This window comes from Mugil cephalus, chromosome 8 (assembly GCF_022458985.1).
Source record: "Mugil cephalus isolate CIBA_MC_2020 chromosome 8, CIBA_Mcephalus_1.1, whole genome shotgun sequence".
NCBI classification, from domain to species: domain Eukaryota; kingdom Metazoa; phylum Chordata; class Actinopteri; order Mugiliformes; family Mugilidae; genus Mugil; species Mugil cephalus.
The window spans coordinates 25,123,124-25,135,882 of NC_061777.1; the positions used below are offsets into that span (position 1 = coordinate 25,123,124).

The window sequence follows — 12,759 nt, forward strand, 5'->3', positions numbered from 1 at the left end:
ATAAAAAACAGTAATTATATACATTCACCCAACTTCTGGGTGGCTGAGCTTAACTGCCATTCTACTCTTAGCTGTGGTTTGGAGGCGTCACTGCACCGCAACGCTCTCTGACCCAAGGCAGCCTCACGCGGCCACGTATATATGGCGCAGTACGTACATATAAAGAACACTGGCACTCGGAGGCACAAATTGTCTTCCAAAAGAAAAGTGTTATAATTGATAGTGTTTATATTTCTTACAGAGCTGAGGACAACAGGGATGTTTACAGGATTGTGCAGAAGCAGCACAGCATGAAAAGCTCAGTGAGGTTCGTTACAGCAGCCTGGGACCGATCAGTGTGTTCCACCAGCAGCTCTCCTCCCATTCACAGCATGTGTTTTTCCATCCCGCTCAACAAAAAAAAAATTAAAAAATAAAAAGAAATTCAACACAGCAACACAATTTTAAGCTTCCTCAGAAATGGAAAAAAAAAATAAATCCACACATTTTCATAACTAATGAAAGACTTTTTTTTTCTTCAATTAATATAATCAAATAATCGCAATATAAGTGGAATGCCTTGTCTTTAGAGACATGAATAATAATATTGCACCCTAACAGTAGATATTTCTCTCTGGTTACAGATTATATCACTGATGTTTCCCCCTGAGCAGGGAAGGAGTTCACGGCTTAGGTGAATGTGTTTCGACGCAAACTAAAAGCGGAATATTTTTGGGAGCTGAAAGCAGTAGTCCTTACACAACATATACATACAGTAACATGTGAGGTCTCTCTGGAGATCAGTTCTGCATTTAATCAAATGAAATAGTCGTGTTTGAACACTATGTCCTCGTGTACAGCAGCTTTTGAGCTCTGTTCAAATCCTGTTACTGACAAAGTGAGGAGGAGATTCTTAAAAAACAAACAATAATTAGTTTGCCATAACTCACATCACTGTGCTTTTACTTTTTTCTTTTTTTTTTTTTTATTAAAGCACAGCACGTGCAGACACACCAACACAAACAGGAACAGATCAAAGAACGCACACGCTCACACATACACACACATACATGCGTACAAGCAGTAGAGGTAATGTACCCATACCGCCCAGCCCTGTTCGTTCACATGTTATCAAATGTTTAGAACAGCAGTTACGATAAATGGACTGTAAGGCACACTGCAGTCGTAGGATATTGTAACCTGTGTTTAATCTCAGATTTCAAAAAAAAAAAAAAAGAAAGAAAGAATTTTTCACAATCCTTCTAACAGTGACTCTTGTACAACAACATAAATACTGTGCTGGGGAAAAAAGAAAAAAAAAAAAGAATTTTCAAAAATGAAGCAGTTTTTTCCCCCCCTCTGCAGTCTCATTCTGTAAACATTGGAAAATGCAAATCAAGCTTCCTCAGTTCTCAACAAGACAACAACATCAAAATAACAACAACTGTTCCATCTGTAAGGCTTGGCCGCCTCACTATGCAAATAGTCTCTAATGGACTCACAGAGAAGTGAAGTCTTTTTTTTTTTTGTTGTTCAGTTTCCTTCTCTTTTCTAATCCGTTGAGTGTTCCTAGGAGTGAACAGTGCTCAGTATTAGATCCAGAAGGAGCAGAGGTAAGTGGGAGCAGGGAGCAGGGGCGAGTTACTGGGTTCATCAGAAGAGGCTGGTCAGCGTGGTCTGTGACGGGCTCCGGCACTCGTGGACGTCCATGCTGCCCGGCACCGAGGTGAGCACAGAGGTGACAGTGGGCATGGTGGGGTTGGTCAAGTCTGTCAGGGTGGTGGGGGTGCTGGAGGGGCTCATGGAGGCATTGGAGATCTCCGAGGCCGGTCCGGACGGCGTGCCCCCCTGCAGCGTGGAGCCGTCGGACGCCTTGTCCACCCCGGTGCTCTCTTGCCGCAGCAGGTTCCGCCTGAACTTGGCCCGAGCGTTTTGAAACCATACCTGAAAAAAATAATGATTAAATGAAATCAATGATGCGCTAAAGTCAAGTTAAATACATTCCATGTATGATGCGTACGATACGATTAAAGGAATACAGCTCAGCAAAGCAAATGTAAATAACACATAACCAAAACAGTTGAACCTATTTTCTTATTTTCATCTAGATGCGCAGCACTTGTTTTTGTCAGTCTACATAAACCAATAGTCCACTCTGTCAAATATTCATTTAAAGTAAAGTGAAAGTGTTTTTACAATAATTCCACTGAAAACTGGAGGGTTATCCAGAGCGAGCAAAATGCATCACCTCTGAATACTGTTTCTGGAAAGACATGTTGGGCTAAACTACACAAATGTCTCTTTTTTTTAGTCATTATTTTGTATTTAACTGAAGGCAGAACTCGAGTATGCACATATCTCAAACTGGACAACCTTCGCAAAAACAACTCAAATCTGGGGATTTGAGTGGATGCAAATAAAGATGAGCGATGAAGTTATATTATTTATTTGGAACCAATCTTCTAACTGTGTTTTTTTTTCACACCTGGACCAAACATTCCCCACAGCATCCTATTAGACTGTCTTCCTTTGATGGCAGCCCACTTCCATGCAGATGATATATTTTACATGGAAATTAAGTTTCCTACAGAAATGCAAAGTGTCACTTAGCACACACTGAACATCCTATCAGCCTGCATCCTTGTCACTTAATGCAGCAGTAAAAATACAACCCAGGCATTTCAAACGGATCTGCGCGTACAGCTGCATCACCACACAACACAAGTAGAACTGATGCTAATAAAAAAAAAAACAGACGTGATGCTCACGCTGATGGATTACTCACTGCTACTGAGACGGTGCGTGTAAGCTAATTTTGATAGCGTAAGTAAAATGAATACAAAGCCACGGCTGCTTGAAAGGTGTGAAAATAACCTCCGACTCTGTGGTTTGCATTGGAGAATTGTTAGCTATGAGTTAAAAACGTATGAGTCTGCCCTCCGCTGGAAAAAATTGCAGCATCTGTCTTTTGTTCAAATGCATGAATAACACATATTTCCATATTTCCTTGACAAGCGCCTCGGCAGCTGCGCCGTGAGCAAAGACAGAAGTAGCGTGATGCTGTTATAGAGCCTGAGAACCTCCTGAGGAGGAGGACATAGTGGACCACATTACCAAACCTGACACATAATGATTCATTTCATGATTGTGTTTCTTCCTACGCTGAGTGCTGGTAACTTTTAACCAAGAAACAGGTCACGCCACAGATTAAATTTGCACTAGCCAATGTTTTTGTGTGAGCAAGGGCCTAAATTATTATGCTTAATCAGAAAGCAGAAGCACAGCATGGAATGACCTGCACAAAATAAGCACGCGCTAAGGTTTCCTTTTGTATTTTAGCGTCTTTTAACGTCTGTTCTCACAGCATTCTCTCCAGAATAAACACCCCTTACTAAGCATATTCTTAGAGATTGGTGAAGACCAAAACCAGAACCAATATTTCACTTGACTAGAAATGCAACTCGAATGCTGATGTTACTCTAAGGTGTTGCTTTTGTGTTAGCGAGATCAACTGGATCGTACTGATCATACAGACACAATATTGCCATATGTAATCTTTCTGAACCTAACCGAGCATTAACTCAAACAGAGGAAGAAACTCATTGGAGCAATAGACAGGAATCAGAAAAGATTGGTTGTAAGCACTCAAGGGCCTTTTGTTGTGCAGTTTGCAGACTGGAGAGATTTTGAAGCAATAGCGCTAAATGTGCATATAAATGATACGACCTGCAGCACCACCACCACTTCCATTTGTTCCGATTTAAACGCACAGGCCAATGAGCATCTCCTTGTGTCTTCTTAAAGTCTGTTTGCATCATGCTATGACTGGAGAGTCAAGGATAAAAGTACACTTAACAACAGAAAGCCGGCGTGCTCCTCTACTGTGTATAAAAGTTATAAAAGCCTCTACTTTTCATGGCTAGTCAAAGAAAAAAGGCCCTTTCTTTTATGTGTTCACATTAAAATGAAAAGCCTTGGCTTCCTGTTTTCGTTGATCTTATGAAAAAAAAAAAAGAATAATAATGAACCTGTCTACAGAGTGTGTGGCGATAATAAGCTGCTATAATTTCAGCTATTATTCTCATGTTTGCAATGAAATGAATGATTTCCTTCTCTTCTCCCAGAGGATGTATAGGAATAAACCACACCCAAGATTTATCCCTGATGTGCATTTATTGTTCATGTATTAAAATTGAAACTTTCCTCTGTTTTTTTTTTCTCCAAAAGCAAAAAAAAAAAAAAAAAAAAGCAAAAAAAAAGTAGCATCTGTGCAGTGCAGAGTGAGCGAGGTGGCGGTCTGTGCTGAGCCGAGTGTCGAAGCGTGTTAGCGACGGAATCATGACGGAGCCATGGGAACCAGGCGGCGGGAGAGAGAGGCGCTTCAGCTGGAATAACAGGCACGAAAACTTGAACGCATCAAAGCAAAACGACTGCTTTGTTTTCTGCGAGCATTAATTAAAGCGGCGGGATGAGGCTTTTTTTTTTCCCTCTTCCTTCTCAGAAAAATTTTGATTCAGAAACCTTTTTGTCTCATTTTTCTTCTTCTCAGTACCCCAGATAATTTGCTGTCATCTTTTGTGGAAATCAAACGCTCCGTTGAGCATTCCATTTCTTTGCATGTATTACAGAGCTTTTTGTTTTTCATCCCTCAGTCATCAGCACAGTTTCACATCATCTACTGAAATGCATTACATTCACTTTTTTCTACTGGTTCTTCTTTCATTTTCAGGTATTTCGCATTCCAGTATGAACGCACCATATTGAGACTGTTCTCCTCAAAGCAATTAGAAAAACTGCTTCTTTACAACATAGCTTTTCTCTGAATTAATGATTGCTTCTTGAATTAATAAAATCAAATCAAGAAAGAAGGCGAGAGAATACATTCTTGTTCTGAGCAGCTTGTTTTCAGTTTCCTGCGGGTCTTGAAAACAACATGAAAACAGCAATATTTTAATATAAAGCAGCTGATTTGACTTCTCTCAGGAAATCCTCAAGCAGGTTGATTTGCATTAGAAACAACTGAAGCTCTATTGACATTTAGTTCCCTTTTCTGCCCCTTTTGGTAAAGTAAAGCAGGATCATGTAGTGAAGTGGGAGGCTGCTGGGTTTACCTGTAAGACCCGCTTGGTGAGGCCAGTCTTCTGGGCGAGCTGCTTGAGGTCCTTGGCGTCTGGGTTGTGGTTGATGGCGAAGTAGGACTTCATGGTCCTCAGCTGGTGGTGCTTGAAAGACGTCCGCATGCGCTTGGTCTTCTGACTGGAGCTGTACTGAGAGTCCCGGTCCATGGACTCGCCGTCATTCTCGTTACAGCTCAGTGCTGTGGGCCAACAGAGGAGGAGACAGAGGGGTTAAGACAGGAGGAACTCGTCATAATTATCATTATTTGTAGGACTTTTTTTTTCTTAGCCCATTTTTAGGTCCTGAAATGATCTACCCCCTGCAATCAAAGGGCGTTGTGTTGTTTACAGTGTGCAGTCATCTCCAAATTCATCATGTCGAATATATTCTGCGTTTTAAATCTAAAGTGTGCGCTTATTGTTAATGTTAAATCTCCCCAAAAAAATAAAGGAGCGGTTCAAACTTTCCAAAGACGAGAATGTGCATGAGCAGCCTCCGCTGGCTGAGAAAAAGTCATTAAAAAGAAAAAAGACACATGTTTGAAGGTGATTCATGCTGCTATTTTTTCAATTTATTGCCAAACTTTCTAAGAGAGTTCCCTTTCCCCATACAAATCCTCACACATCCATCTAATGTGACACTGAGACCTGACAGTTTGTTTGTTCCAGCTGCAGACCGTCCACCTCTGCTCATCTCGTCTGGCTTTCTGTCTCTATCTCTGTCTTTCTGTACTGGGAGGAGGTTCACAAGCCTCGCTTCAGCGAGCACACACACACGCGCACACACACACACACACACACACACACAGAAACAACAACAACACGCATGTATTTGTCCCAGCCTGCAAATTTCTTGGCAATATTCAAAGTGTTGCTGCATGCATAACAGTTCGCGTTCAATATCAGAACGCTGCAAATGATGAATATGAAGTGAGTGAAAACCATCAGAATAACACTTCACTTAATTAGCCCATACACACCAGGCAGAACAAATGCTGCTTTCTGGCCAAAGCATATGCTGCAGCGTTTAACAAAAAATAAATAAATAACGAAATAATTAAATAAAGCAGTAGAAGAAAAATAAAAACAGCTTGTGGATGGTTTCCTACTTGTCTCCTAATTCTCGTGCAGAATGCCCAGCACTAACAGAGCCTCAGAGTTTATGTGTGCTGCTCCGGGTCAACACATGCTCCCATGTGATAGTTCAGGTGAAGCTTTACTGTTGTTTCACGCTGGAAACAGAAGAGGGCGCCTCTTCACTCACAATAAACCCTCTGCCTCACATTGATTTTCTTCAGACAGCAGTTGTTAAGTACCCTCACTAGGGAGGTGGCGGGAGGAGATTAAGAACTTCTTAGTCTGAAATTAGGTTTTCTTTTACTCTTCATCGGGAAATCTTGTGTAGTTAAAATTTTAGAAGCTTCACTGGTGTCATATGGTTTAAAAAACATATATATGCGTCTTGATCCAGGAGGAAAATAGAAGCAAGGAGCTTTAAAAACAAGGGGGAATACTTGTAATTCACTTGTTGCAGCTCATTTAAACTAAACTGACTGACCTGTTAAAAAAGTTTCTGGAACCACATCAGCAAACCTCACGTTTAGTCTTTGGTTCTGTCCCAACGCTTAGTTTGTTATCAGCTTGTTTTTTCTTCATGTGAATACAGGAAGGGTTAAAGAAGATAATAAAGAAGAAGAAATGAGAGGTTCCAACCAGATTGTGCTGCAGTTAGAGAGTTATTGGTTATTGTACTCCCTGCTCCCTCTTCCAGTGAATAACTCATCAAATCACATTGATTTAGATGGTACACACCCAGTTTGGCCTAGTCCCAATGCAAAAAGACTCCAGCAATGTGTGTGTGTGTGTGTGTGTGTGTGTGTGTGTGTGTGTGTGTGTGTGTGTGTGGTTTGTGTGTGTGAAGGGCTGAGGATGGGGGGTGTTAGGGTCTGTAGATGTCTATGGAGCCTGACAAGCGGAAAAGGGCGAAAGCAAAAGCCGGAACATTAAAAAACTTCTCTTTTATCCCCCCAACAAGACAGGGGAGAGGGAAAAAAGAAAAGAAAGGAAAAAAAAAAAAAAAACACGGGCAAACTGAAACATCCACACAGTGTTAACACTGATTATTTTTAACATAATCAAATAGAAACAAAATGGGTTAAATTCAGATTTTAAGAAAAGTTTGGCTTCAGAATCATATGAAGCTGCACATGAAGCCTAAACCACATTTATGGAGCTAATGTATTGCTCACTGGGTTGTTTCTCTCCACATTTGCTGCGTCTCTGTGACACGTCTGTGTTTTTGTCCTGCATGGCCTCACACTTGGCCTGCATGCTTTTCTGTCTGAGTATTAGTTGGTATTCAGGCTTATTCATGCACAAAGTTTGGCCTCCACATGACAATGCTACTGTTATTTCCAGATAATAATAAGAGAGTTCATACAGTGGTCCAAAAACAAAAACGAAAAAATAATAATAACAATAATAATAAATAAATAAATAAAAGAAGAAATGATCAGAAATCTTGCAAACCCAACTAGCAGTTTATGAACTTTACAAATAAAATTTAGAGAAATGTCAATAAATAAAACTAAGGTCACTAGATGCTGAATATTAAGCACAATACATTTATTTGGAAGTGTTTGTTGACACCAGTTCAAACTAAGACTTATTCATGTTATATCATAACGATAACATGTGATGAATTATTTATAAGAATAGTATAATAGAGAAATAGATCTAAAAAACCACAATGATTAAAAAATGAGCAAATGGGTCTGGGGCGAACTTTGCAGTTTTTCTAATCACAACAAAGTTTTCTGCGATGAAGTTATAATAACGTCACCATTGAGGACGATACATAGGCACGATATAAATCCCTACAGGAATGTTACAAACATTTTTCATTAATGAAGCCTGTCACCCTCAATCAGCTCCCATCACGCTTCACGGCTCTTTATTTCAACTGTGGAGCGAGCTTCAGCGGTAAATACTCAACTTTTTATGGTGCGTTTTAGATCTAAAATAATTATTTAGTAGGTAAAAGTCCACATCACACAAGTTAAAGAGCCAATATATAAAAAGTTTTACTCTTTTGCTTTTGCAACAAGGCTGCAAAAACGATTGTTTTTTCTTATGTCTGTCTAAATGTGATTATCACCAACATTAATAATTCATTCTTTATATATATTTTATTTGTTTATTTATTTATTTTAAATTTTTACAGAAATCTCTTCTTACCTGCGTTATAAGCAGCCAGCTCGGCCCCCGGCCCGGGGCTTTTCCTCTTCCTGGGCCGTCCTTTCTGAACTGTCCCCACGCCGTTGAAGTAGGATAGTCCGAGCGTGTTGGCCGGGCCCAGGCCTTTGTGTGGGACAACGTCCGCGTGGTTAAAATGTGTCTGATATTCTCCCTGAATGAGAGTCTCAAAGTGCAGCCGGCAGTACACCAGACTATCCTTCATGCCAAAGTGGTCCCCGGTGGTGAGCATCTTGCTGCAGGTGGTGCAGGTGAAGCAGTTGAGGTGGTAGACCAGGTCTCGGGCCCGCATCACCATCTCCGAGGCTGAGATCCCCAGGTGGCACCGAGCGCATCTCTGCACCGAAAATCTTCTGCGGACAACACAGAAACATCAGCGGCTGGACACGGAGCCCTGTGGCCCTTTGTGGGTAACTATAGCCCGTGGTGAGTAAACTGTGCCGCGCTGCGTTCTTACATGCACAAAGACAAACTTTTACGGACTTAAAAAACAACGCACAAAGTTTGTCTGATATCTAGGGACGGCAATTCACACCAGGCAGAAAGAAATAGCGCTTGTTGTTGTTAAAACAAACACAACATTTTGATATTTGCACATTAGTAATGCATGTAATTTTCAGGGGGCTAATGCATCCCAGAGCAGCCCTGTCATTGTAGTGCTGGGATGGTGATGTGGGGGGGGGGGGGGTCATACTCCCCCAGAGAGCTGCTAACCCGCTATTTCATTATCTTTCTTTCAGTGGAGAGTTTGAGCACCACATACAATATGGTCACGTCTTTTGTTTATTCCATGCCTTTAGCCTGTGCTCTTTAATTATACTTTCCTTTTGAAATAAACATTTGAACACAGTGGAATCACGGTGACACCTAATTGTTGGACAATATATCAGCTGCATTACATTCACCAGTTTTACAAATATCTCCAATCAGGGAAAAAGCTTTAGCTATAGAAAAAAAGCTATAGCTTCTTTTTTTTCTTAAGTAAAACGCTTTTTTTTTAAATAAAGAAATAAATACATGAATACATAAAATAAATAATCAAGAAAAAGTCGTTTATACGCATTTAAAAATAGCCCAGCATTATTTCAAAACGGCAGCAGAACTGATCCCGGGCACTTGTGGAAGTGGAGCTCCAGGCCCCGTGCGCCCTCCTACCTGTAGTAGTCCTCCTTGCAGTAGATGCTGCCGTCCTTGCTGAAGCAAGTAAGCTCGGACTCCAGGTTGAGTTTGCACTCGCAGCACTTGAGGCAGCGCATGTGCCACTGTTTGTCCACGGCCAGCAGGTAGTAGCGGTCCGCGATCTTCCTGCCGCAGCCCGCGCACAGAGCTACACGCTCGTTAGCCATACACGGCATGGACTGCAGGTCAGTGTGGGGAGAGGGACGAGGACACAGGGCCGGGACAGTGAAGAAAAAAAAAAAAACAAACAAAAAAAAACAAGTGGAAAAATTCAGAATGACATCTTCATAGCCTGACATTAAAACACTAAAACATGGAGAGTAAACCAAATGTATCCTGGAAAGCCAGCATACTGCATCTCCAGATTATTATCATGGCGTGTAACCCTTATACTGAGGACCACAGCCACCACACACATACCCCAAGAGTGCAAAGACATTCTGTTTCATTTGTGCCTGTTGGTTTTTAACATATAAATAAAACTGTATTTTCAGCACTCTCAATAATGCAGTAAATACAGTTATAGTCATAACAATACAAACTCAGCTCGATTGTCACGGTTTAAGAGATTACAAATATTAAAATGAATGCTTTATTTAGGCTGTACGAATAATAATAATAATAATAATATGAACAATAATAATAATAGCTAACAATTATGCTACTAGAGTCGTTACAATGAATAATAAGATTTACACTGCTGCCACAGGAGACTACACAATGCAGGATAAGGTCACGTTATTTGTGTAGCCTCAATATAATGTGGCAAATAAAAATCAACATAAACTAGTGTATTTTTACTTGAAAACACACCGTCAAGGTCCGTTAACACGTTGTGTGTGCATGGTGTTAAAGGAATAAAATAACATTCATGGACCTGGACAGTGATTGTCTGAGCTGTCAAGCTCTATCAGAGGAAACGCTTAGCTACGTTAATAAAAAAAAGGTTTAATAAGAACAGAAAAGCTTTGGAACGACTGTGTTATTTTAGGGAGGCCTGCAAAATAGACACATGCACGCACAGCTGTGCGAATAATATGCATGCAAGATAAATGACCATTCCTCTTCTCTTTTTTATTTTCATTTTGAGATATTTATGAATTGTTCCTGAACCTTGAGATTTCTGCATTTTATTATATTAGTATTAATGTTAACAAAATAAAAAGGGGAAAGACTGAGTAAAAATAATAATGACCTGTCTTATGCTAATTTGCGCACAAAAAACAAACAAACCACAAAGCCACAAATTTTATTATTTTGTTTTTGTTTCCTGCGCTGTTTTGACACCAAAAGCACATTTAGAGGCATATAGAAATAAATGGCGTAATTTTATGGACACTATTAGTCTTTTGATGCTTTAAATATTTTCTTTTTTAATTGGTCAGCTGTGGTTTTGTTTCATGTGATGCTTTGTTAGGACCAAAATAAGTTTCAAATTAAACGGTAGCTGTTGATATGAGAATAAACAGGCCTGTTGGAGGAACTTTGTCAGTGTATGTAAAGCAACTAAATAAGAAGCTGGGGCATTTGGTGGATTCACCCCCCCCACTGTGAATTAAAAGTAAAAACAAAGTGCTTGGAGGTGTATACAGTTGCTGCTGTCACATGCTTCCAGGCTGCCATGCTGCCTGCGCTAACAAGCCGAGAGGGCCAAAATGAATTTCGCCTACCGTCTCTGATTCCCCCATATCGATGGCTGAGCTGATGGCTGCTGACTCGCTTTTTCCTCTCCGGTCCATTTCTTCCACCACACCGTGCACGTCGCCTCCAGGGAGGCCATGGAAAAGCATCGTTGCAGCAGACGGGAGGATATTATAACTGTTCTCTTCGGATCTGCAAGCCAAGATGTCCATCAGAGGCAAAACCCTGCGCAATAATGCCACTCAAAATTCTCGATTCTTTTTTTTTTTTTTTTTTTTTTGGTTTTCCTTTCTCGCCGTGACAAGTGAGAAATCCAGATCAGGGAGGAAAAAATATGAGGGAAAAATTGAACACGTGTTCTCCACACTACGTCTCATCTGCCAATGGAAACCGTCATCCGAATCTCTGCAGCTCTCATTATTAATAAGCTATGATTAATTCATTAATAACCGTACAGATTTCGCTACTCTTCCTGGAGTCTATTTTCTATCAAGTAAGATTGGATTTACGGCGTTACCAGCATTACTGTTTCTACATCTTTTCCATGTACGGTGAATAAACATACCAACTATGGAAGCTCCCGCTGTATGTGTCTCAGCACCGAAGCCTCCTCCTCGCTGGGAGTAATATTTCAGGGTTTCGACAGTCTGCAAGGCATTGGCAAATTTCTCTCCCCCCTTTTTTGAAGAACAGTTAACTATATATAACTGGCACTGCCAAAAGATGGATGGATAGTAGCCTTCTGTTGCATCACACAGTCAGAAAAATTCAATTTCCCCCAAAATAAAAATAGAGAAAAAGCTGCCAGAGAGCTTGTGATAAAGGCTTTCTCCTCCTCCAGGTTCAACAGTCCAAGTTGATGCTTACAGCAGCTGATTTACGTCTCTCAAGCTACTTTTTCTTTGCAGAGAAAAATCGAAAAAATCAAAAACACACAGGCTTTGCCTTATAAAATCCCGCCGGTCGTCTAGAAGAAGCAGTTTTCCTTTACAGTAGTCTGTTTAGTTGATGTTTTGTCTTTTGCCAAGGAGGCTGCATACATGTGCGTAACAGCAGAGGAGGAGGAGTTGGCTTTACGTTGACTGATGATAGGCGAGTGTTTGCAGGCCCCCCAAAACCGCCGTTCCTCCTTCTCAGGTCCCGGTTGGACTCTCCGCTCCTTATCAACGGGGCCCTGTTGCGTCACGACGCACCATTTATGTTCATTGGCTGTTCCGCCGTCACAGAACTGTTTGGCTATACTTTTACCAACCGGTCAGAAAAAGCAGCGAGCCCTCTTCCTCCGTTACGCACGGACCACCGGCCACCCCTCACCCCCTCCTCATCTGTCCAGAGCTGCAGCTTGAACGGTCGGTTTTATAGAAAGAAGAGAGGAGCCGGAGAAGGAGTTTGTCTGTGGATGTGTTGGAGCCGTCTGTTTGTGCGTGCGCGCACTGAGGAGGTCTGCTGGGACCTTTACTCAAGTGACGCACAGAGAGGGTTTCACACAGCACCACTGCTGCTGCTCACAGCCTCTCCATGGCACCAGGGGCTCTGAGTAGAACCCGAAGGGGTGGGCAAGAGTGCATTGAGTCTCCAAAATCAACCA

At 41.3% G+C, this 12,759-nt stretch overlaps 1 protein-coding gene across 3 annotated transcripts; it reads right to left on the minus strand.

The window, feature by feature from the left end:
* Nucleotides 1-210: 210 nt before the first annotated feature.
* lhx2b (LIM homeobox 2b) lies at nucleotides 211-12,535 on the minus strand. 3 transcript variants are annotated; one of them, XM_047593027.1, is made up of 6 exons: nucleotides 11,737-12,532; nucleotides 11,201-11,363; nucleotides 9,507-9,709; nucleotides 8,334-8,704; nucleotides 5,091-5,296; nucleotides 211-1,923 (listed from the first exon to the last, which is right to left on the minus strand). In XM_047593027.1, exons 2-6 carry the CDS (start codon nucleotides 11,318-11,320, stop codon nucleotides 1,633-1,635), a joined length of 1,191 nt encoding a protein of 396 aa, XP_047448983.1. In that variant the 5' UTR covers nucleotides 11,321-11,363; nucleotides 11,737-12,532; the 3' UTR covers nucleotides 211-1,632. The 3 variants fall into 3 exon arrangements, with proteins under 3 accessions (XP_047448983.1, XP_047448982.1, XP_047448981.1); XM_047593026.1 differs by having other exon boundaries at nucleotides 8,334-8,701; nucleotides 11,201-12,535; XM_047593025.1 differs by having other exon boundaries at nucleotides 11,201-12,532.
* Nucleotides 12,536-12,759: the final 224 nt, after the last annotated feature.

Coding starts and splice junctions, on each gene's coding strand:
- lhx2b (XM_047593025.1), bottom strand. CDS start 11,383: ATGGACATCTTGGCTTGCAGATCCGAAGAGAACAGTTATAATATCCTC. Junction 8,705..9,506: donor TGCAAGGAGGACTACTACAG/GTAGGAGGGCGC, acceptor TGTTGTCCGCAG/AAGATTTTCGGTGCAGAGAT. Junction 1,924..5,090: donor TCACCAAGCGGGTCTTACAG/GTAAACCCAGCA, acceptor TATTTTTTTCAG/GTATGGTTTCAAAACGCTCG.